The sequence below is a fragment of the Phycodurus eques genome, chromosome 10, assembly GCF_024500275.1.
Source record: "Phycodurus eques isolate BA_2022a chromosome 10, UOR_Pequ_1.1, whole genome shotgun sequence".
Classification (NCBI taxonomy): domain Eukaryota; kingdom Metazoa; phylum Chordata; class Actinopteri; order Syngnathiformes; family Syngnathidae; genus Phycodurus; species Phycodurus eques.
Genome location: NC_084534.1, coordinates 10361672 through 10384405, shown reverse-complemented (window position 1 = coordinate 10384405; position 22734 = coordinate 10361672). Strand labels below are relative to the sequence as shown.

General features: G+C 41.6%; 1 protein-coding gene across 1 annotated transcript; it reads right to left on the bottom strand.

Annotated features, from left to right (window-relative positions):
* Window positions 1-750: 750 nt before the first annotated feature.
* On the bottom strand, window positions 751-20867 carry ell2 (elongation factor for RNA polymerase II 2). Its single transcript, XM_061688052.1, has 12 exons — window positions 20657-20867; window positions 17991-18038; window positions 15294-15418; window positions 15059-15222; window positions 12135-12394; window positions 11830-11954; window positions 9188-9257; window positions 8399-9086; window positions 5743-5818; window positions 5175-5346; window positions 5016-5060; window positions 751-3062 (listed from the first exon to the last, which is right to left on the bottom strand). The coding sequence occupies exons 1-12, from the start codon at window positions 20828-20830 to the stop codon at window positions 2946-2948; spliced, it is 2064 nt and encodes a 687-aa protein (XP_061544036.1). The 5' UTR covers window positions 20831-20867; the 3' UTR covers window positions 751-2945.
* Window positions 20868-22734: the final 1867 nt, after the last annotated feature.

The following is a 22734-nucleotide window of genomic DNA, read 5'->3' as shown; positions in this document are numbered from 1 at the left end:
TGAGAGAGACTTTCAGCTTATGATTAAAACCATTTTTTCCCTTTCCATTCTCTTTTATTATATTTCTATTTTACAGGGCAGCGCTTAATTAAAAACATAAAACAAGGTGGTGTGTTTTGGGGGGCTGGAACAGATTGACATTTCAATTAATTTCAATGGGGAAAACTGATTTGCCATTCGAGTAAATTGAGTTCTAAACTTGTTCATGGGAAAAAATAAATTTGTAAGGTCGGGGTACCATGGTATAGTACTTCTTTGATACCACTTACTACATTCCTATTAGCCAGGGCTTTGGGACCATCTTGTGGCATATTTGGACATTGCAAAAATAGCAGAAAAACATGCAAATAGGTGAGTTCAGTGACGATCTGAAGATGGGTCCGCAGGAAAAAAAACAAAAAAAACAAGGGAATTTCTAATACAGGAATATAGAGGTGACGTAAGAGTTTGTCCGATCACATTTACAGTGGCTATTTGGGAAACACTTCGAATAAATGTCAAATACTCAAATGAAAAATACCAAGCACAGTAGTAACTGCATGTGCTTCTTTGTCCCGTGTGGTGACATGATACGCCACTGTGCAAAGTACTTCATACCGTGCTGTTTGTAAGGTCAAAATGTATGACGGATGTGCCAAGAACCACCTGCAGTCTTGAAGGGGCTTAACATATTTCTGACAATGCTGGAGCATCATTATCACATTGCTTTTCTGTCCTTGATCACCACTAGAGGAAGCAGACAAAGAAGTCTTTTTTTTTTTTTTTTTTTTTTTTTTTTTTAATAAAAACAGGAATTAAACTTGTCAGTGTTGAGCGCTTTTAATGAGAATGCTGACCAATATTTGATGTATTATATATAACAATAATAAGGAGACTAAGCAGTTTATTCACAATCTCCCAAAACAGATCCATGTTCAATTTCAAATAGTACATGATGAAAGACATAATTCCTGTTGGTAAAACAAAGTGGATTTTATTGAAACAGCTTGTACATTTTTATTTGGCCATTATCAGATTTTGCTCAAAATCCACTTCATTTTTTTTTTCTCAATCCATGGCTGGATATTTGCCAGGTCATTTCCTTATCTTCTGTTAATACATTTAAGAGGTCATGAGAACATTTCAAGCGGAGTTCTTTTTTTTTTTTTTTTTTTTTTTACATGAATGACAGCATATCTCTTTGGTTGCTGGGGTGACATAACTGTACAATATGTACAGAATGTAAAAGCCCTTGCCTTATGCATAGTTTCAGGTGGCTAATGAGGACCAAATAGAATGAATACACCAAGTCTGCTTTGACAACTCCAACATAAAAGTGGTGACTTTGTCTTCTAAACAAGGAAATCGTGAATTGTGACTGCCAACCAAATATTGTATTTTTGAAGAACTCGGTAGAAATTGGATTTGTCCAGACCTGTCCCATGATTGGTTATTGAGCTCAATTACAGCTGGTGGTAATTTTTTTTCTCCTGGGGGCCCAAATCCTTGGTCATGCCGCTGCCCGTGGCAAAATAACCTCCCCAGCCATCCAATTCCCAATCAGAAATGCTACTCCATGTAAGTGTACCAGAGAAGTATTTAATTATAAAGATTATAACAGGTTTTGTAAACAATGTTTCCCTTGTTAACAAAGACTCAAAAATATATATATTTTTATATTGAATACCACTTTTAAGCATCAATGCATTGCAGAACTCAAAATGATCAAATACATTTGATCTGATAAGACATTTGTCCTCTGGTGAATGACCTTGGTGAAAAACAACATCAACACAGCAGAAGAAGCAAGTCAGAACTGACAAACATCTCATTTGTTACTCCAACCAGGTTGATCCTGAGTGCTCTGGCTGGTCAAACACAATAGCAGCTTTTTTTTTTCCTTCTTATTTTCGGTTTGTTTCTTTTTTTTTTTCCTCCACATTTTCCCCCTTAATCTCGCACAATCATTCAAACACCGCCCCCCCTCACAATTTGTAACACAGGCGTCACATTGCCGTTTTCTGCTTCTTACACACACACGCACACACACAGCCTTTTCCTAGGCAGTTGTAGTTCCTTTGTATAGACTATCCACCAAAAGGGTGAACCTACACCAAAATCGAGTGGAAACACCTTAAGGCACCCATAATGCACCTTTGACATCAACACTCTTGGTGCAGGGGGAACACTGCTCCCGAGGAGGTCTTTACATTTAATTCCCTCAACACCCCACATGGCCATTAGAACAGTTTACAATCCATAGACACATCGGCTCACTAATTTTCCCATCGCACACCCTTGCTGTTGGTTCTCGTGCTCGGCCCTGTGTCACGTGGCCTCCATCAGCATGAGAGGACAGCAATGATGCAGGAGACATTTTTGCCAAAAAAGATATCTGGATCTTATGTGCAAAATGGCTTGACAATATCAAAACCGATAAGGCCAATAATTGTTTTTTGCGTTGGTTAGCAAAAGTTAAATCAACAGCGGACTCTTTGCACTACAAGTCCCAAAATAAATAGATCTTATTTTTCTTAAATACAAGTTAATAGTTTCTCTTATGCTCAAAAATACTTTTAATTCCTGCAAGATAAAGTCTTTCAAACGCTAAGAAGAGATGAAAAGTCCACCAAAACCGATTTGCTCTTTGTGTAGCCCCCACTTATGGAAACATCCACAATGCCTCAGAGAAAGAAAAGGAGAAAAAATGGGGGTGGTGGAGCCATAAGTGATGGGGGTAAAGTAAGTCAATATGGGATTCAGAACATTTCAGGCCAATTGCAGCCTGTGGAATCAAAGCTTGTAAAAGGAAGGAATGAAAGAAGGAAGGAAAGTGGGATAAGGGCAAATAAGGAAAGGGGGAATAGGCAGCAACTGTGGGGGTGTTAATAAAGAAGAGTCAGTTGGACCCCCCCACCTCCACTCTTGGTTGGACAATACTGATCAGTGACGTGGCGAGAGGACTCTCAGCACCAGGTTTGGGCTCGGCGTCGGTCAAAATCTGCTATCAGCCGCTTGATGTGTGCCAGCTTGTTGTGCAGATACTCACAGCGCTGTTTGTTACTGTGGTAGTCGGGGCTGTGCTGGAATCACAACAGGCACATAATGTTAGACCATAACCAGTGTAGGGATAAACAAGGAACACTGTGACAAAATATTATATTTCCTTATATAGTGGCGGATATTCCACCACAGAGAGGACCGGGGCCACTATTAAGGTTAAGCAGTTAGGAGAAAGCCTTTTTTGATAAACATTTTTATTGGTTAAGGCAGCGGGGAGAGAAAGAAGAAGACAAGAAAAAGCTCTCAAAGGACCAGGATAATGACCACCCTTTAAAATACCTAGTCTCATCTTAAATTTTCTCCAAAATGGACAGGGCGCTCTATAATGTGGCGCGCCTTATGTGTGCACCAAGTTAGAAAATCTGTAAATGTTGTTGTGTGAATTTGATGAGCGCTCCGCTTGACTGACTGGGAGCATTTCCTGCCGACACGCTGATTATATAGAGAAAAGGTGGACGTTGAAGGGGGAAGAGTGCGCGTGAAAGAGGACGCTAAAGGCACGCCCCCAGTAGGTATATAGCGCCGGTATGTGCATTGTGCAAAACAACATCGGTTTGGCTAAGCACCCGCAAAAAGGGCACCTACAAAGAGACACGCTTACAAAGCACAGTTTAAACTGCAAACTATCAGTTACGCGGAGGAACATGGGAATCGAGCAGCCGCGAGAGAATTCGAGATCAACGAATCCATGGTTCGCAAGTGGAGGAAGCAGGAAAACGAGCTTCGCCAAGTCAAGAAGACGAAGCTGAGTTTCCACGGAAACAAGGTCAGGTGGCCCGAGTTGGAAGTCCAACTCGAGCAATGGATTAATGAGCAAAGAACAGCCGGGAGAAGCGTCTCAAGTCACCATTTGACTGAGTGCAAGTGAGGAAGCTTGCCATCATTCCGGGAGGCTTGACGAAGGAACTCCAACCGCTGGACATCCGTGTAAACAGGGCGTTCAAAGTGAAGTTGTGAGCGGTGTTGAAGCGATGGATGACAGATGGCGAACGCAGTTTTACTAAGACCTGGAGGCAGCAACGGGCGAGTTACGCCACAATTTGTGAATGGATTGTGGAATGCTTGGGCTAACGTGTCTGCTTGCATTGTTGTTCGAGCTTTCGTAAAAGCCGGCATCAATTCTGAGGAGCCGCACGGCAACGAGACTAACTCCGACAATGACAAGAGGGAACCTGGCATGTTTGATGGAGAACTTGCCCAGCTGTTCATTTCGGATACAGAAGATGAGGAATTTGATGGATTTGTGGATGAGGATTGATTAAAAAAATAACGAGAGTACATTGTTAAATGCATCAATAAAGTACAACCGAACTCAGTTTTGCTCCCGCTGCCTTTTTAAAAACATTGTTTTAGCCTGCATGCATGCTAACGTATGTTTTAAGCTAGCGTATGTTTTATCATTCCTGCGCCCAATAATACGGCAGGTCCGCCTTATGTATGTGTTAAATATAGAAATAGACCCCGTAACTGAGACTGCGCCTTTTAATATGGTGCGCCCTAAGGTCGTGAAAATACGGTAAGTTAAAGGGTACTTGTGTCACATGCAACCAAATTTATGCTTCTCAGCAGAAAAAGACACCATCCACCCGATAATGCAGGATCATCCTTAATACTGCACAGTCAGTGCGTTTCCAAAATTTAATTAGCAGCCTGTAAGATGCCATGCATTTCTAATATAGCTGAGAGATGTTACGTGCTCTGGCAGGTGCTGCCGTTTGGCAAGCAAGAGTTAGCAACAAACTCTTTAGCATCAGTGTGTGAGCAATATGAAAGGAGCCAAGTGATTACTGATTGTATTTGTTGTAGTACAGATAAATTGTGTTTTCTTTTCCTGAGCAGAAAACAAGAGGAGTCTATTGAGGGTGAGGTGCTTATTCGTTTTCAGTGGAAAACACTATTGAAAGAAAGGAAGTTCATGAGGGAGGAAAAACAGTACATAAGATTCAGCGAGATGTTACAATGTGGCTGCTTACTTGTTTCATCTTTTTGTACTCTTTCAAGACTTCTTCTTGGACCTTCTACAAAACAAAATAAAATAAAAGCACCCGTGAGCACTCGTGAGCCAACGAGCCAACTGTATGCTTCTGCTTATATCAACCTGTAGGATTTTACAACAAGAAAAAAAAGATGACCTGATACTCTTTGGTGCCTGGTGCCAGCTTCCGGCACTGCGAATCCAGCTGTGTGAAGCGGCGCGTTATGTTCTCCACGCGGGCGTGCAGCAGACGGTACTCATCGTACTCAGCGTTGAAGTCGTTCTTGTAGCGCTGCCTCTGGTCTGTGGACACCAGTGCTGTGTACTTCCTAAAAACCCCAAAAGGACGGGCTGTTGTCATAGTTTCTGTGTTTAACTCGGTGAAGGGAGGGATTAGAATTACAAGTGAGGATTATTTTAAATGTAAAGTGATGTGGAATTAAACGTGACATGGCAAGATTTCTCCAGTTTGTAAATACTAGAGACAGATTGGTGCAGACTGAGCCCAGACACCTTTTGTTAGTGGTTCCCTGATGGTGAAAGAAGAAATGGAACTTCCCACTCCGTCTTTGCACTTTGTCATAACTTGTTTAGTACTTAAAACATAATGCTGCTTTCATTTGAATGGACCATTTTCTGTCAGGGCAACTTACGTTTCATAGTCAGGCGCCTCAACATAATGCTGCTTTCATTTGAATGGACCATTTTCTGTCAGGGCAACTTACGTTTCATAGTCAGGCGCCTCAATTGTGGATGTGAATACAGTGGATTGGCCCGGATTCTTCTCTTTTTCTGAGTAGTCTGAGAGGAAAGCGCACACTGTTAATGTCTTGAACATGCAATACTTTATACCCGACTTGTTAGATTGGCCCGGATTCTTCTCTTTTTTTCTGAGTAGCCTGAGAGCAAAGCACACACGTGTTAATGAACATGGATTACTTTATACCTCATTTGTTGGTATGGAAGTCTTTTTCAAACACATACCTTCCTTTGGTTGTCACCATAAATGTGGGGAATAATCATACTTTACTAAAATGATCACACTGCATAATTAAGTATTATTTATTTAAAAAAAAAAAAAAAAAAAGACTAAAGCAACTGGAGCTTTTATGCGTTTACCAAGTATGTATTTTTAAAGTCTGTACAATTAAACAATTAGACTTGGGAGTTGGCTAACCATTTGAATGCCTTTACTTTCCAAACCCTAATACTACTGATCTTCTTATCCACACTGGCGCTGTCACACCCACATCTATAGCTCAGTTATACCTGGGTTGACCTCAAGCTGTTCTCGTTTGCGAAGATCTCAGTGTTTATCTTTTATTAAATTCACTTGAGAGGTTTCGACTGTGGAGGATATGAGAATAACTATTTTATTGTGTGGATCCCATTTGTATGAAGCAGAGTTGTTAATGACAAAATATTTGGGACACTTGAATATGTACCGGTACGTCTGGGTATCATCCCAATTTAACTGTCCAGTTAAAAAACTTTATCATCATCCAATTCCTGTTCCACTTATCCTCATTAGGTTCACGAGTGTACTGGAGCCTATCCCAGCAGACTTGGGGCTAGAGACTGGGTACACCAGCCAATCACAAGGCATATATAGACACAAACCCTTCCCACTCATATTCACACCAATGAGCAGTTTAGTCTTCAATGAACCTAACATGCATATTTTTGGAATGTGGGAGGACACTGGAGTACCCGGAAAAAAAACACACAAGCACGGGGAAAACATGCAAACTCCACACAAGGGAGGCCGGAGCCTAAAAACGAATCCACGACCTCTAAACTGTGAGCTAGCTGTGCTAACCAGTTGACCACCGTGCCACCCAGTTGTGTCATACTATAATCAAATGCACGTTAAGAGTCATTTGGCAAATGTTTGCGATGTAAACACTGAAATTGCAAACATTGGTTGAGGGACAATCGATTATGCAGTACTTTGGGTTGGAATGACAATTTTAAAACACTGAAATACAGTATAGTTCCATCTAAAATCAGATTTTGACCCGGAATTTCTGGATCTACATAATTTAGCTTTTTTGTGTTATTGTACTGGCACAGACCTGGTGTTTAGAGACCTTCATAAAAAGTTGGCATTAGATACTGGCACAAAGGTAGTGTCATTATTCGGTTATCATACGTATCCTCTGAGATAGCATTGTTCCACAAGTCTGAATTCTGAACTAAAGTTTCAATGTAAGCATTACATGATGCAATTTTCTAAAAGAGGTTCGAATAAATGTGCGACAGTGGAAAATGCACAGGAAAAGGAGGGAATAGATGAACATCTAAGGCAGGGGTGTCCAAACTTTTTACAAAGAGGCCCAGATTTGGTCAGGAGAAAATGTATGGGGGCCGACCATTCGGCCTGACATTTGTCGAACCATTACCATTGTAAATTAACATGTAAATATGTAACTGTATCACTTTGCTGTCTGCAGGTAGGTCGATATCACAAATGAGAATCTGTTTTCGATTGCATTACCAGGATAGTTAAAGGTTAAAATAATAATAAATTAAATACAAATGAAGTATTTTATGAAAGTTGACTGAAATTTTTTAGAAACATGTATTTATTGATTTTGTTTTAACAAATCACATCCCAGTGCATTTTGACAAAGAATAGTATAGTGACTATATAGTGACTATAGTATGATTTGATTATACTATAGTCAAATCAGATGACAGAAATTTGCAAAAACTGTAGTTTGATCATCACAAAAAATCAATTCACTGAGACTCGTAGCTCGCCTTTATAGAATTTTCATTTGAGTCACGCGCTCGTGAAAAAGCGCTGCTGTGCTATCAAAACAGCTTCCAGTGGCTTCAGTTTTGTGGCGCATTCGTTCGCCGTTAGCTTGTCATAGTTAGCATGTTTCGTCTGGTAGTGCCTCTTAATATTAAATTATTTGAAAACTGCCACAGTCTCTTGGCAAATTAGGCAGACACAGTTGTTTTGTATGTCAGTGAAAAAATTCACTCCTCCTGGACACGGCGACCTCGTTGTAAACTTTCCTCTTTTTAGTTTCAGTTGCCATTTTAGAAATGGGCTAAAAACATACCACAGGGGTAAAAGTTCACACAGGGGTCACACGACGAGAGTGCAGCCACAGGTCTACTGCCACCCTCAGGTGAAATATAAAATGCCTTTTTTTTGTATGTGTGTATTGTTTACTGTGGTAAACTGTGCTGGCGGGCCACACATCATTGATTTTATGACATGATGCTTCGGGCCGGAGGAAATTTGGACACGGGCCGGATTTGGCCCGCTGGCCGGACTTTGGGCATGCCTGATCTAAGGTATAAAATTCAATTAAATATGCAATGGACAGACATCAGACTTACGGAACGTAATCATCAGAAACGCACCTCGATACGTGGGTTGATTCTTGTTGGTAACTTGTCTTTTTTCATCCTCAACATTCTGCCTCTTTTTAGATTTCCGATTCTCCTTAGCCTGCTCGACTACACTTGGAGATCTGTTGCTGCCCCTTTCTGTCCGTTTCCCTTTGTCTCGCAGGCGATCCTTATCTTTGTGCTTTTTGGACTTCTTCTTGAACTTCCTGTTGTCACCAGTGGACAAGGGAGAGCTGGTGATCACAGTGGAGGTAACAGTGACTGAGGTACAGGGTGGAGGGCTCGGTGAGGCAACCGGTGTGGCCACCGGGATTGGGGGCTGATAATGCTGCTGCAAGGCTCTATCAGATGACAAGGAACTTGGTGAAGGGTCCCTGCAGGAGGAACTCTGGTCCACGGGCAGGTCCTGGGTGCCGCAGCCCTCGGGCGTGCTGGGGGAATTCGAGCTGGAGGCTGGGCTAGGCTGCTGGTGAGAGGGTGCTGGAGGGTGAGAGGGAATTGGGAGATGGCTGGGAGGACCCAAGATGACATTGGAGGGCAGAGAAGAGCTTTTTGCGCTGGGGCTTCCGTCAGCCTCACGGCGGTCTGAGGAGGAGGATGATGATGATAAAGATGTGGCTGGCCCACGATTGCTGAGGTGAGAGATGCGGGCTTTCTTTGGCGCCAAAGGATCTATAAAGTCAAAATCTGGCTGGCGCTTCTGTAAAGGGGAAACAATATTTTAGAAGGTAGGAAGTGTGTGTGTGCACGTGTGCATGGGTGCGTACGTGAGAGAGGACTGTTTTTGTATGCAAAAGGTACCCGAGGGGATGAAGGTAAACTGTCTTTGGGAGAGCTGTTTGAGAGCGCCTCAGTAGGAAGACCTAGTTTGCTGTTGAAGAAGGACAATGTGAACATGCGAATTTAGAAAAGAGCACACAAATAAGCATTACATGATGCCCCCCCCCCCCCAACAAAAATACAAATCCTAGATGTATTGCAACGTGAAAAAAATACATGATGCCATACTTGTGATGTGGAAACCAAGTAGTTTCCACTTGGCTTATAGAAACAGCAAATGACAATGACAATATTCAAAACATGTTGTCCCCCGCTTTCTGGGGGACAAATTTTTTTTATCCGCAATGCACTGAATCTGCAACAGGTGAACCGCGATATAGCGAGGGAACACTTCGTATGACCTGACAGTGGAATAATAAAATGATCTTTGTTTTAAAAATAAATTAAAATAATGTGAGAAGCATAAGATTGGGCCAGAGATGGATGATTTTACAAAGCCTCCACGAGGAAGAATAACCAATCAAATAATGTAGAGACAGACGGCGTGGATGAGCTGTTTTCATTTGCCATGCACACACCGCAGCCTCGTGGGCACTGCCAGCAGCCACACAGACTTGTTTCCTTGGCTGAATTATTTACCTCCAGTTAGCAACAAAAGTTAAAAGGAATTGTAAAGCTCTCGAGACAAAACAAGGCTTAACATATGCAACGGTGGTGTCCTACGAGCACTGAGTCCAGCCACCACTGGGTTTCGAACACGCAGATCCACCGTCCTGACGGGGTGAGAGTTAATGCACTAAAAGAACGAGCTGCCAGTGGCCTCTCTTTAACACACCGGTGAGTGAGAAGCGTACTCGTCCAACACTTTATAGCGTGCTTCAGTTACATGTCAGTGAGGGACGTGGCTTTGGTCAAAGACTTGAGGGGGAAATGGGGACTGAAGTGAGGCTACATTTAATTCTCGCTACCAGTTTGAAAACTGCAAACTATCCCTTTAACATTATACAGTGAGTCATCAAACTGTATGGCTCGGTTGGTCCATACTTCTGTTGTCGAAAGTAACGTTACACCCCCTCCAGTTCTCTCACAAACTTCACTCAAAGCTGTACAGGTGTGGTTAGGAGACCATGGCAAAAAATTTGGAGCTTGTAAATATACATCAGGGTCACAAGTGTCAAACGTTGATAAATCCATGCTTTTACAAAGCATATACGGTATGGGCACCGTCTTGTGAATGTTCACTCCATGATTGCCTTCACTGGGCTGCTTTCTTGTCACACATGGAAAAAGATTTCATGTTGTTCATGTGTTTGCGGGAATTAAAGTCATTACTCCCTTTTTTGAAAACTAGTCACGACCCTTAACAGGACAAGCTGGAAGGAAAAGGAGAGTCGTAAGAAAAGCCAGAAAAGTCGCTAACCTCAGCAATAAACCTGAATTATTGGTAATCAACATTAACTCTCAGGGCAATGGGGCCATTTTATCCCTGGCTTCTGAATGACAGTTATTGCATAAAAAGCATAGATCCTTTCAAACTGGCAGATTAGATTTGATGTTAATAACTTTACTCTGGTTTGAAAACGCAGGTATTATATGCTATATAGGTGAAATGTATTGTTTCATATTAGTCTTACCGATATTGGGGGAAAAACAAATCCTAGATGTATTGCAACGTGAAAAAAATACATGATGCCATACTTGTGATGTGGAAACCAGCATGCATTTCTCTTTTTCCCTTTCTGTATTTGCATAAAATAAACTAGTGTTAAACTATGCTTAATGGACTACAGAAGTATACTGAGTCATTTCTGTAAAGTCTCTCTCTATTTAAATGCACTGTAGTATTGAGCAGGTAAGAGTCCAGCCAGACAAATTTAAAATCATTTATTTTCATGCCCACTTATACTGTAGTCATTAGCACATTCCTAACACTATTCATTTGTTTTTAATCAATCTGTTGTTGTACAAGTGAAATATACATTAGTATTTATATATGAGTGCATTAGTTTAAACAACATGTTGCTGTGTGCACCTTAAGTTCGTCCCTTCAATGTAGCCGTAGCTCTCCACCGCTTCCCCTATCCTCAAGTATAATCTGTTGCGTTCGTCCGTTGCATTCTGAAGCGCTATACTATATACATTAAATGCAGGCAAGAAATTGCTTCCTGTGTCCTCAGTGATAGTTATCATAAAGGAAGATAAGTATAACACTCCGGGCTGCTCCATGTGTTGTATAATTTACTGTAAAATTGTCGCGAATCTTATTAGCACGTCTAGTTTATCATTGTATGCTAGGCACTTTGGTAGCAGACAGTCGTTCAATTATTTGTTTTACAGTAAATTACAGCTGGGAGTGACAAATAATTAACGTTTTAGCTTCTTATTCAGAGAATGTTTTGCTATCTGTCAAACTATTCACAGTGCGATTGTGATTAGTGTAATGATGCGCGCAGTGCATGTTGATTAGCAGAGCTATTTTGCCTCTTACATCGCAGGACCTTGCGATGTGACTAGAGCGCCTGCGAACATCTCGATGACCATGCTCAAACAATACAGTGCAGCCCTAGTCCTTATACAGTAGTTAGTCCACTTTACAACCAGAGTTTAAACCGGTCCTTGTCCTCAAAGTGTAGGTTCTTAAGTATAAATGTCCAAGAAATTACCGAGCAATGATACGCTCCACCTGGATCTTCTCATCTTCAGAGTAGCCAGGCCAGTCTTTCTGGACATCACGGTAAACAAAATCCTTCAGTGAATATGTATTGTCTTTGGGGTTAAGGTTTGCCACCTGTTTTGAAAAGACAGAGACAGTTTCAAGTTCAGCTATGACTGCATGAAAACTGTGCAAAGTGTTAAGAAACTGCTCATATCCTGTGGTGGACACACATCTGTGCATGCAAATAGGGTTCAGCAATGAACTGAGGCAAAAGCCAAAGAGATGTTCAAAACCCATGACACTTTACTACACCTGTTGCAGAGTGGTCCCCAAGGAGTTCCGGTCCTTATGGTTGATTCCATCCCGCTGCAAACGGGCAAGTACTTCCAGCTTCTTGTAGGGCCTTAGCGCCAACAGATGAACGGCACGGTCCCGAAATGGCCGCTGGGATACAGGGTTGTTGGAAAGGCACTTGCGGATAGTATTGGCTGGGTTGATGGGTGTTGATCGCTTGCGCTCTGGGACAATCTCAGGTGTTGACAGTGCTGGTTTACGGACATGTACTTGCTTTCCTAGAGACGGAGGGAATTTAATGTTAACCACATAGCAAGCTGCTCTACATGCTATGACGTTGGCTTTGTATGGTTATGGATGATCTTGGCCAGTTATTAACTTGTCTCCTTCACTGTAGCTATGAAAGTATAGAGTCAAAATCCACAATTTACTTACTGAAATCAAGCCTAAGACCTGGAATTAAGTATGGATGAAAGCATCTTCCGTCAGCAGTTTGCCTTTTTATGTAAAGGTCCAAATCAATTCAGAAATTAAACTCCATAATAAATTGCAGTGACTTGGTTTAGAAAAGTAAAAAAAGTAATAGAAACACAGCAGCACACGTTATTCAGCCTGTGGCTCAAACAGACATTTGAGCAATTACTTCCTGCTAGCTATAAACCCCGCAATGCTCTGCATTTGAACTTATGGTAGCCAGAATAACACAAAATACATAACATTTGGGAATGTAAATAAACAAAACTGTTCTGTAAATTGTGGCATCCATAAAACATACATTTTTTGGTTGTAGTAATAGCTTGCTGACTAACTGCATGCTGTAGTGATAGAAATGTGCCTTGTAATAAAAAAAACTATTTAACTCACAATTGCACAGGAAAACCACTGATCCGAGAAACCACTCAAGTAGTTATATAGTGGGGCAGGGCCAACCCATACCAGAAAGCTCAAGTGCATTACTGGGCTTTGTATAACATATTTAGAAACAAACCTCTCAAGTCCCTTTACAGGGTCTTTAAGGCTCCACTTGCAATTTTTAATTAGATGCTCATAAGAAGCTCACAAGCAGCTTCTAACAAGCATTTCAGCTACCCGTTTTGTCAGCGTTTCCTCTCATTTCCCAGTTTCTATCTTGCCTAATTAGTGCAAATCTATCCAGAGAGCCCCAACATAAAAAGCCTGTGTTTTCAAGCTTTTTTATTTGATGCCTGCAGCATGTTCCCAAACAGCTGGGACAGGGGCAACAATATAGTGGGAAAGTTGGGGAATGCTAAAAAAGCACCTGTTTGGAAAATTAAGTTGTGTTAGTGCCCATGGGTAACTTGCACATCTGTGAAGGCACCGTTAATGCTGAAAAGGTAGATATAGGTTTTGGAAGAACATATGCTGCCATCCAAGGAACGGCTTTTTCAGGGACATCCCTGCTGATGCAGCAAAACAATGCCTAGCTACATTCTGCATGCGTTAGAACAGCATTGCTTCGTAGTAAAAGAGTGAGAGTACAAGTCCAGGCTTGTCTCCCATTGAAAATTTGCAGCAGATTACGAAGTAAAAAATACGACAACGGAGACCCCTGACTGTTGAGCAAGTGACGCTGTACATCAAGCAATAGGAAAGAATTCCACCTACAAAGCTTCAACAATTAGTGTCCCCAGTTCCCAGACTCTTATTGAGTGTTGTTAAAAGGAAAGGTGATGTAAAACAGCGGTAAACATGCTCCTCCTCTCCCATCTTTTTTGGAATGTGTTGCAGGCATCAAATTCAAAATGTATTGATATTTGCAAAAAGAAAAAGCAATCAATTTGAAAATGAAATATCTTGTTCTTTGCAGTATATTCAACTGAATATAGGTTGAAAAGGATTTGCAAATCATTGTTTTGTAAATCAAAAATAGCAGCTTCATTGGAATTGGAGTTTGTAGCTTAGAAGTGAAAAATGAGCTTCATCCTTACTGTATTTATGTATGCATGGTCATCTTTGTGATGTAGGCCTGTTCTAAAAGTCATTTGACTCAACCCACAAAAGAACACTGAGGACAAATCCTGTACACCATCTAAAAAATATTTTCATGTTTTAGTTTTCTATTGCATAATTCTTGTTGTGCATGCAAACTTCACATGCATTTGTTATAGTCAAATGACAAACTCACTCCTGGTGTTTCGGTCCTTGTTATTAGTCATATTATTATCCACCATAGCAATATATAACATAACACACAGTCACAGAAATATACCACCCTACACATTAGGGGTGCAAAATATTTTGCTTGAGCGCTGCAATGTACATGTGCGCAATAGTCACATCGCAGGATCTGCTGCGTTGTTGGTGTACTGTCATTTACAGTGAATCAACTGTTATATTAAAAGTGATCAACAGAGGGACCTGCTGGGACATGCTCAAGAGATTAAAAGATTGTACACCTGCTGCATTTCCTATTTCGCTCATCAGAATGAAACGAGGCAGGCACACGCAGCTGTGTGAGTGCTTGAGATGCGTTCAGGGACACTGTAAATGGGAATGAATGTGTTCTCCTGCAATACAGTTCTTAATTGTAAAAATTGATTACTAGGAGAATTATTTTTATCAGAATGCTTTACTTAAAACACTGTACGATCACACTGTGATTAAAATTGAATTGATTTAGTTTTGCAATATAAGAATAGATACAATCTTTGTTAATATAGCCAGAGTTGCAAGGAATGCAAAGTTATCAATGTCCTTTCACCATCGTTCCTGTTATACTCTCCCTTTGGCCCTCATCAGTCCGACTGTTAATCTGGAAAAGACTGAGATGATAGAATGGCTTAGTCAGTAGCCATAAGGGCTTTGTATAGAATCAGGCGGGTCATATTTAACCTATTCAGTCCCCAAAAAGGGGCAGTTTTAAACAGAGTGGAGAGTAGGTAATTCTCTGTAGAGTCATTCTGACGTCTGAAGGGCCTTACCCCTGTACTGGCCCCCCGGTTTGATGACTTTGGTTCCACGTTCACGTGTATCCTCCACAGCCTGTGTCATCCGTTCCCGGGTCACCTGGTAGGAGTCATTCGTAGCGCATATTGTGACCTTGTCCTGTACTGTCGCTAACAATGCCAGGTGAGAGGCCCCTGAGCTGGAGACAATGAGGCATGCAAGGTAAAGGTGAACGAGCCACTGGCAAAGAAGAGTCGATTCAGCCGTTACCTCGAAACATACTGATGGATGCAATCAAAGCTTCCCTGAGGGTTGTCTTTGCCAACATTAGACAGGTAGAAATCAAAATTGTGGGAGGCATCAGAAGAAGAATCTGTCCTGGGTATTTTAATGCGCTGAAAGAATCCACACACGGAACAAAAGTACAATTTATTTCAGAAAGTCCAACATGATTCAGAGTGCCGATGAATATTCTAATTCATACAGGTCATTTTATTCTCTGGGCATTGAATTGATTACAACTGGACTGCCCAGCTGCGATTGATTCAGTGCCCTGAGAATGATCCAGAGTGGTAAGGAGGATTGCAATTTATTTTTAATAAGACTCGTCGTAAAAATAGGCAATTTGGTATGTTTACTCGGCCTGAGGAAGGTTATTGAATGGCTGTTTCTGTCGCCCTTCTTTTTTATTCCACCTGGTCAAGAATTTAAAGATGCGCCGACTCTTGTCCACTTGTCCTGCATCATGCTGAAGCATGGTTACCCCAGCCTGTACTCACACAGAGTTGCACTCATCCATGCCAAAGCACATTTACGTCAGTCATGACTCATCACTTTGTGATACACCCTAGCATTACTGCAATTTTTGCAGTAGGTGGTTATTAATTACTGGGCGGTGGATTGACGATAAAACATCGCCGCTGCGCACCTGTGCGTAGATAAAGTGTTAAGTTCACCCAATTCCAATAGTGCAGGAGCCAGGGAAGTTTTCCATGCTTGATCATTGTATCAAGAGCTCACAATAAAAATGGGAAGAGCCCATCCAGGATCATGAAAGGTTATAATGCACACTTTTTCAATTCCTGTTCCCTCTCAACATTGCATTGTTTAAATTGGGAATGGCGAATTTCATGGATAATTATATTTTTAATGTTAAAATATCAGACAAAAGTGTCTAATTTGGGGAAAAAAAGTATTCACAGATTTCATTTGCTTGTGGGGACTCAGGCCAATTGTTGCTTTCTCAAACGAAAATGTGACTGTTTTGGTATATTAAAAAAAATCTTCTCACAGTGTCGCAGTATATTTGGTGCAGATGATCCATATCAACATCTGAAGACTGTTAGGTGGGTGGTTCAGTGATATCAACATCTTAGGTGGATATTTTATTTTTTGGAGCAAATTCATTTTCTATGAAAGTTTAAAAGACTTGTCTCTGCAACATCGCATGTGCATAGAGGACAGTGCCTCTGGATTGGCAGACCGGGGTGGTGGTTCCCCTTTTTAAGAAGAGGGTCCGTCGGAAAGTTAAAGCTCAGATTCAGGAGGAGCATTGTGGTTTTCATCCTTGCCATGGCACAGTGGACCAGCTCTACACCCTCATCAGGTTCCTCAAGGGTGAATGGGAGTTTGCCCAACCAGTCGACATGTGCTTTGTGGACTTTGAGAAGGCGCTTCGGTAGTATGGGGTACCGGACTCCCTGATATGGGTTGTTTCGTCAGCGTGCGACCCGATACGACCGCATAGCCAGCAGTAAGTCGGAGTCCTTTCCAGTGACGATCGGACTCCGCCAAGACTGCCCTGTCACCGATTCTGTTGTTCATAACTTTTATGGACAGAATTTCTAGGTGCAGCCAAGGCGTTGAAGGGGGTCAGGCTTGGTGACCTCAGTATTACGTCTCTGCTTTTTACAGCTGATGTGGTTCTATTTGCCTCATCAAGCCACAATCTCCAACTCTTGCTGGAGCGATTTGCAACAGAGTGTGAAGCGAATGAGATGAGAACCAATACCTCCAAATCTGACATCATGGTCCTCAGTCGGATAAGGGTGGAGTGCCCTCTCCAGGTCAGGAATTAGTTCCTGTACCATGTGGAGGAGTTCAAGTACGTATCCCGGGGTCTTGTTCATGAATGAGGGAAGAATGGCGTGGGAGATCGACAGGCGAATCGGTGCAGCATCTGCAGTGTATCGGTCTATTGTGGTGAAGGAGCTGAGCTGAAAGGCAAAGCTCTTAATTTACTGTTCGATCTACGTTCCTACCCTCACCTATGTTCATGAGCTGTGGTCATGACCGAAAGAACAAGATCGCGGATACAAGCCGGCAAAATGAGTTTACTCTACAGGGTGTCCGGGCTCTTCATTGGAGCCAGGGTGAGAAGCATTGTCATCCGAGAGGGGCTCCGAGTCGAACTGCTGCTCCTCTGCATTGAGAGGAGCCAGATGAGGTGGCTCGGGCATCTGATTAGGATGCCTACTGGACAGCTCCCTGTTGAGGTGTTGTAGGAACGTCTCACTGGGAGGAGGCCCAGGGGACGACGCAGGGCATGCTAGAGAGACTAACGCATAGGGATCGCCCCAGAAGAGCTGGATGAAGTGGCTGGCAAGAGGGAAGTCTGGGTTTCCCTGCTTAAACTGCTGCCCCGGTGACCCAACTCCAGATAACCAGTAGAGAATGAATGAATGAATGATGAAATTAAGAGAATATTGAAGATCTGAAGTAATGTTTTATCCAATTTTTAAGGTATGTCCCACACAGTCTCTTAAGATAACATGTTCTATGAATAGGCCATAAATAAGTACAAACATCTTCAGTTACTGACTACTAAAATAACACAGATTAGAGCTAAAACAGAAGAAGTAGCTGCTTAACTTGACTAAGAAAGAATAAATTAAGAAGTGCTGTTACTCGTTCTACAAAGTATTTCAAAATAAACAGAATTTACTCTAAATGCCAATAAATTCTTACCCCTTGGAGTCCTTTGAATTGTATTGTTGGCTGCAAAGAGGATACATTCTGCAAAATTAAGAAAAAAAGCCATTTAATACAGTGCAACATCACAAATGTAAAATATAGTTGGCAGAGCCTTTCGAGGTTATTGTCACAAACTTAAATTTAGAAAAACCTGCAATAAATTTGATTGACAAGAAGTAATGAAAACATCTTGACGCAGCAGCAGAGCCTTAGGGGCCTGTCGCACCAAGAAGACCATCCAGAATGGCCAAACAACAATGAAACTTATTTCTGGATATTCTGCATTTTAGAAAATAAACCACAATATAAGACATTATGCTACTTTGCTACTGATTGATACATAGTGTCAAAGCAAGGAGCTGTACCTATTTGATAGCGGCTATTTCTGAAAAGCTTTATGTAGGTTTTCATGTGTAATTGGACTGGCGTCGACAACCACAAATATGCAGAGGCTTCACTGCTGCATTACACAGGAGGTTAGGACAAAGACACATTGGACTCCCAGCGCCCTCACAGCTGGAGAAGACTTCTAAAACGGTTACGTTAGCCAATTTCAGTGGAATCTGCATTTTATTATAAAACATAGATTGGGATAAGCAAAAGAAAAAAGAATACTTTAAATGGGACAGAATGATCCCTGTCATGAATGTTAAACTTCTACTCCCCAAGCCACTGACTGACTCTCTTCCTCTCGCCCTTCCCCACCATTAAACAGACCAACCAGTTCTGATCACATTTCAGATCACCACAGAAAGGCAAAGATAGCCAGCCTCCATAGCAGGATGACTAGTTCAGCTACAACGCACATTGCCCAGAGGGCAAGAAACAAAAAGCTGGCAGGTTTGGCTGCTCAGTCAGCAAGAGATGGCAACCCGCTCCAACACAGTATGCGAACCAACATCACAACATCCATTTAGGTTGAAAATAATTCATTCAACTTAGCAAAAACCTTGTTTGCCATTTTGTCACATCTAAATGCATGTTGAATTGTTTCATCGATGAAGTTTGACAATGGGGGTAAAATCCAGCTTGTTTTATGTGTGTCATTCATTAGTGCCATAAAGATCACTTTGTGAGACCTCTGAACGCTCCACTCACCTTGGGCCCATCGGCCGTGAGGGGCCCGAGGCTGTGTCAGTGTTGTGTAACAATTGTTGTTTCCAAATGTGAGGTCAGGTAGACTTCAGGCATCTACAACTCAGATTCTCCAGCTTAGCTCACCTGTCGTACCTTTGTGAGGTAACACCATGCATGCGTCTTTCAAGATTAGTAAGTTAAATATATCTACAGTTATGCAGTCTCCTAATAGCACACCAAGTTTGACCAAATAGCACACCGATTTATACAATTAACAGATTCTTACTTCTGCCAAGATCCAGGGTGATACCAAGTATACAAGCTAAACATTCATTCATTCATCTTCTGTACTGCTTATCCCCACTAGGGTCGCAGGCGTGCTGGACCCAATCCCAGCTGAATCTGGGCGAGAGGCAGGGTACACCCTGAACTGGTCGCCAGCCAATCGCAGGGCAGATATAAACAAACAACCATTTGCATTGACATTCACACCTACAGGTAATTTAGATTCTCCAATTAACCTACCATGCGTGTTTCTGTGATGTGGGAGGAAACCCACACAGGCGAACATTCAAACACCACACAGGTGAGGCCAGATTTGAACCCAGCTCTTCAGAACTGGGAGACAGACATGCTAACCAGTCGTCCACTGTGCCGCCCACAAGCTAAACACTGTCAAAATGTTAAGTAGCAAATGTATATTGTGAACTAAATGTTCAATAAGACAGGTGGAGAGATACGGGTAACATACAAATATCCGCCTTCTCTTCGCCTGACATGCAAAAGAATTTCAATGACTCAGCAAACACAGCAAAATGAAAATTTTTTCCAAGTAAACACCAGCAGCACTTGCTCATACATGTTCATAATCTTGCCTAAAAAGTGGTAGCATGTCAGATTTTACTCTTTGAAAAATATGCTGGGTACGTTGGCAATGGGATGCCTGGCTTTCCAGTTTATGATGCAAAGTTGCTTTTTAAAAATTAAACATAACTTAGTTTTTGGCTAAACCTTTGGCTCATATGACAAAGTGGCTTGACACTCCCATAGTTGAAAGAGCAGTAATTTACATTTTAGCTTACTTTATCAGCATATTTGAACTGCACAAATAACCTCCGTACACGAATGAGTAAAATAAATTAACACGGGTAGTCTTTTTTTTTCGAGCTACGCCCTCGTCTTCATGACATTCTAACTTTACTACGTTAATAAAGGCACATTAGTTTGTCTAGGAAAAGGGTAAGTTGAGGAAAATGGACCACACAGCAGCACTAAAGCTTCTCACTAACAGACTCCTAACGAAAGTTTTTTTTTTTTTTTTTTTTGGAGTGTCATCGTTTACAACAGATATTCTTGGTTAAACAACGCTTGTCAGTTCTTAAAACTCATTCGCCACAAACGTAGAAAGCCCGATTAATCGCTCCCTGTTAATTAATTTAACGACACTCGACTAAAACGGTGGAAATTCGAGCGCTTATGTTCGCTGCCAGCAAGTGAGCTAACGTAAGCTTTAGCAGTGCGTGGCAGTTGGGCTTCAGTCATTTCAGTGCCATTTTCAGTCGAAGCGAATACATTTCACTCACCGTGCAATTTTGGTAACTGTCAATCGCCCTCAGTGCTGTCTCGGTCAATTTGACGTGCAGAACGGTGACTCTGTCTGCGCTGTGTTGGCCACAATTTAATCCGTACCTCCCATCCTCGGAGAGCGCCGCCATGTTTACCAGCCCTCCACCATCGTCCCTCTGAGGCACGAGCATTTAGCAGCACCGGCTCCCCTCTCAGCCCTTAGCGGCCCGGGGAGGGACTACAATTGCTCCTCACAGGCCTGACTCCTCGATTGGTTAGTTCTTCACTCTTCCAGCCACAGCAGCGCTTGTGCTTTTCCTCATTCTGCACTGTATAATTAACGTGAGCACTAGCTGAACAATACAATGCCTCACTCACGGTGGCAGGTCACCTGTCTTTGGAAGCTATTTCAAATAGATTTAAATCTAAAAGAAGTAATTCCATATCCAGTACCGGTGTAAACATTCATTCCCAAATATACATACATCTTGGTAAAGCTGGCTCTGCCGGCAGTGTTTTGCTGACATGGCAGAACTGATCAAAGCCTATTGGGGCTGCTTGAGCCCTCTGCACTCAATAGGCCAGACTCTGCTGTTCGTGTGGCAGTCTTTGTAAAAAAAAATTAAAATAAAAAATCAACATCAATTATTTAAATACCGCACTTTTGTGAAATGCACCATATTGGATTTTGTTGTCACTATAAAACAAGTCAAGCATTAGTGCATTTGATGTGATATTTTTACATCCACTACGCTTCACAGATGATGCGATATGATGATGTGCTTTCCATTAGTGACATGTCATAATATGAGGTATGCACAATGGGCACCAGACCGCTCCCAGGCAAGTGAGTTGCACCTTCACTATCTGCTAGTAGCAGCCCCCCAATGCAAGAGATTAGGGCAGCATGTTTTGGTGTGTCATAGCTTCAGGCTGGGTGTGTAAAGACCTCTGAGAATCCAACAGATTAACATGGATCTTCACTCCACCCAACCCATAACAAGTAACATACACGCAAACACACGCACACACACACTATTATTGCCATCACTCAATGGATTTGACTTACATGGACTTATACCTGCTATAACCCAATCACACTCCCTGTGAAATTTGAAGATTTCTGGACTTGCACACTGTTCTCAAAGCCAGTGTTGCAATGTTAACAGGTTTATATGAGCAATATGTGTGTCACAAACATTTCAATGTGTTGAATGTGGAGTCTGATTGTATAGCAAAACCTTAAAAAGAAGAACACACATAAATTAATGAACTCAATCCAAACACTAACTGATGTGCACAAATCTCAAATCACTTTATCCACTTCAGCAAATCCTTCATCAAGCACCTGACACGAAGGCCTCAGTTGGTTGGCAGCATATATCTCCTGTATTGTGCATGCTCTCTATTTGAATACGTGCTAATTTGAAATACTGCATGTTTAATTCTAGGGGTCTTCTGGTTTGTTTCACAGGTTGCCTGCTGTGCGAACAATTAAATAGGTCTCATTGATTTTAAAGTGTTTCTATTTACAGAAGCCCTAAGGTGTCATCTGATAGAAGCTTAACAGTACAGCAGAAGTTAAAATTACACTCTTTGTTTAAGGTTAAGCATTAAGCACAGAAAGGCTATAATTCGACTGTGATGTTGAGTCATGAGCAAAGAGTGAGTCCCTTGTTTTCAAATGTAGCTAAAGTATTTGTTCAAAAGCTTGGTATGTCAGGGTTTTATTATTCATAATGCAAAGTTACCCTTGCTTAGAACAACCAGATTTTTCTGTGTTGCTATTCAAACAGAACTAAGAAGCCCTTTTCTCCAACACTTGCTCCTTCTTTTGAAATATGCATCAGTGCAAGTCCTTCGCTTTCTTGTAAAACGAGTATTTGTATACTGGAATCGGACGTAAAAACCTCTCCAATGAACACTGGTGGTTGCTTTAAGTAAACATTCATCTTTTGTCATGCTTACTAAGTGAAGGAAAGAAAATACATATTCACTAAATATTAATGCTTGACTATTTTTTACATTACATTACACAATAATCAGATATTGCATAATTTCTCCTTAATTGAAATTATTTTTAAGCTAAACTTAT